The 742-nt window shown below is 67.9% G+C and overlaps 1 protein-coding gene across 1 annotated transcript in view; it reads right to left on the reverse strand.

Moving 5' to 3' along the window:
• Positions 1 to 342: 342 nt before the first annotated feature.
• The window catches only part of MNEG_16320 (hypothetical protein), a gene marked incomplete at both ends in the record, with an annotated part of 2771 nt that continues 2371 nt past the window's right edge, over positions 343 to 742 (reverse strand). Inside the window, one exon of the mRNA XM_014035210.1 lies at positions 343 to 483. Within this exon, the coding sequence (XP_013890664.1) occupies positions 343 to 483 (141 nt within the window). The remainder of the gene's footprint in view (positions 484 to 742) is intronic.

Below are 742 nucleotides of genomic sequence, written 5' to 3' on the forward strand. Positions count from 1 at the left end.
GGCGGAGGGGGCGCAGACCTGCGAGGCGGACTCGCCGAGCTGGGAGTAGCCAGAGCGCAGGCTGCTGGCGCACACCTGCACGTGATGAGGCATGGGCGTGGTCTGGAGGTTTTCCTCGAATGAAACAGCCATTTTAGCTGGAACGTGATATGGCGAGTGCACGGCGTGCGATGAGAAGCTTAACAGGCAACACGCAAGCAGAGGCAGTCGGTGCATGCACGACCCCTCTGAGCACGCCTTGAAGCAGGCCAGCTGCTCAACGGAAGGCGACCAAGCAACGGCCGCCCGCCCAGCGGTTTCCCGTTTGCCCCCGCAACAGAATTCCCGGCAGGGGCGACGCACGCTGATGATGGAGGGTGCGCGCGGCGAGTCGAGATCCTCCCTGCCGTCCAGGCGCGCGGCCAGCGCCTCGACCTCCTCCGCGGCCGCGCGGTCGTCTATGCCCGGCCGCAGCGCCGCCGCGACGTCCCGCAGCTGGCGCACCTGGGATGACGAACGAGGTCGAGCGGGGTGTGCGTGCGTTCGGAAACGGTTTGTGCGACGTCTCATTACAACCAGATGTCTCGCTTAGCATGAACGCGCCGCGCACGCCCTGGACCAAACTGCCAGCGGCGCTGCTGCACTCAGGCGCCTGCTGTGCCAGCAGACACAATGAGGCTCGGATGCGACGCGCAGGTCCCCTTGCGCCGGGCCCTCCAAGGCACCACTCCGTCCCCCGCCCCCACCCCCGCCCCCACCCCCC

The sequence above is a fragment of the Monoraphidium neglectum genome, assembly GCF_000611645.1.
Source record: "Monoraphidium neglectum strain SAG 48.87 unplaced genomic scaffold scaffold06240, whole genome shotgun sequence".
Classification (NCBI taxonomy): Eukaryota; Viridiplantae; Chlorophyta; class Chlorophyceae; order Sphaeropleales; family Selenastraceae; genus Monoraphidium; species Monoraphidium neglectum.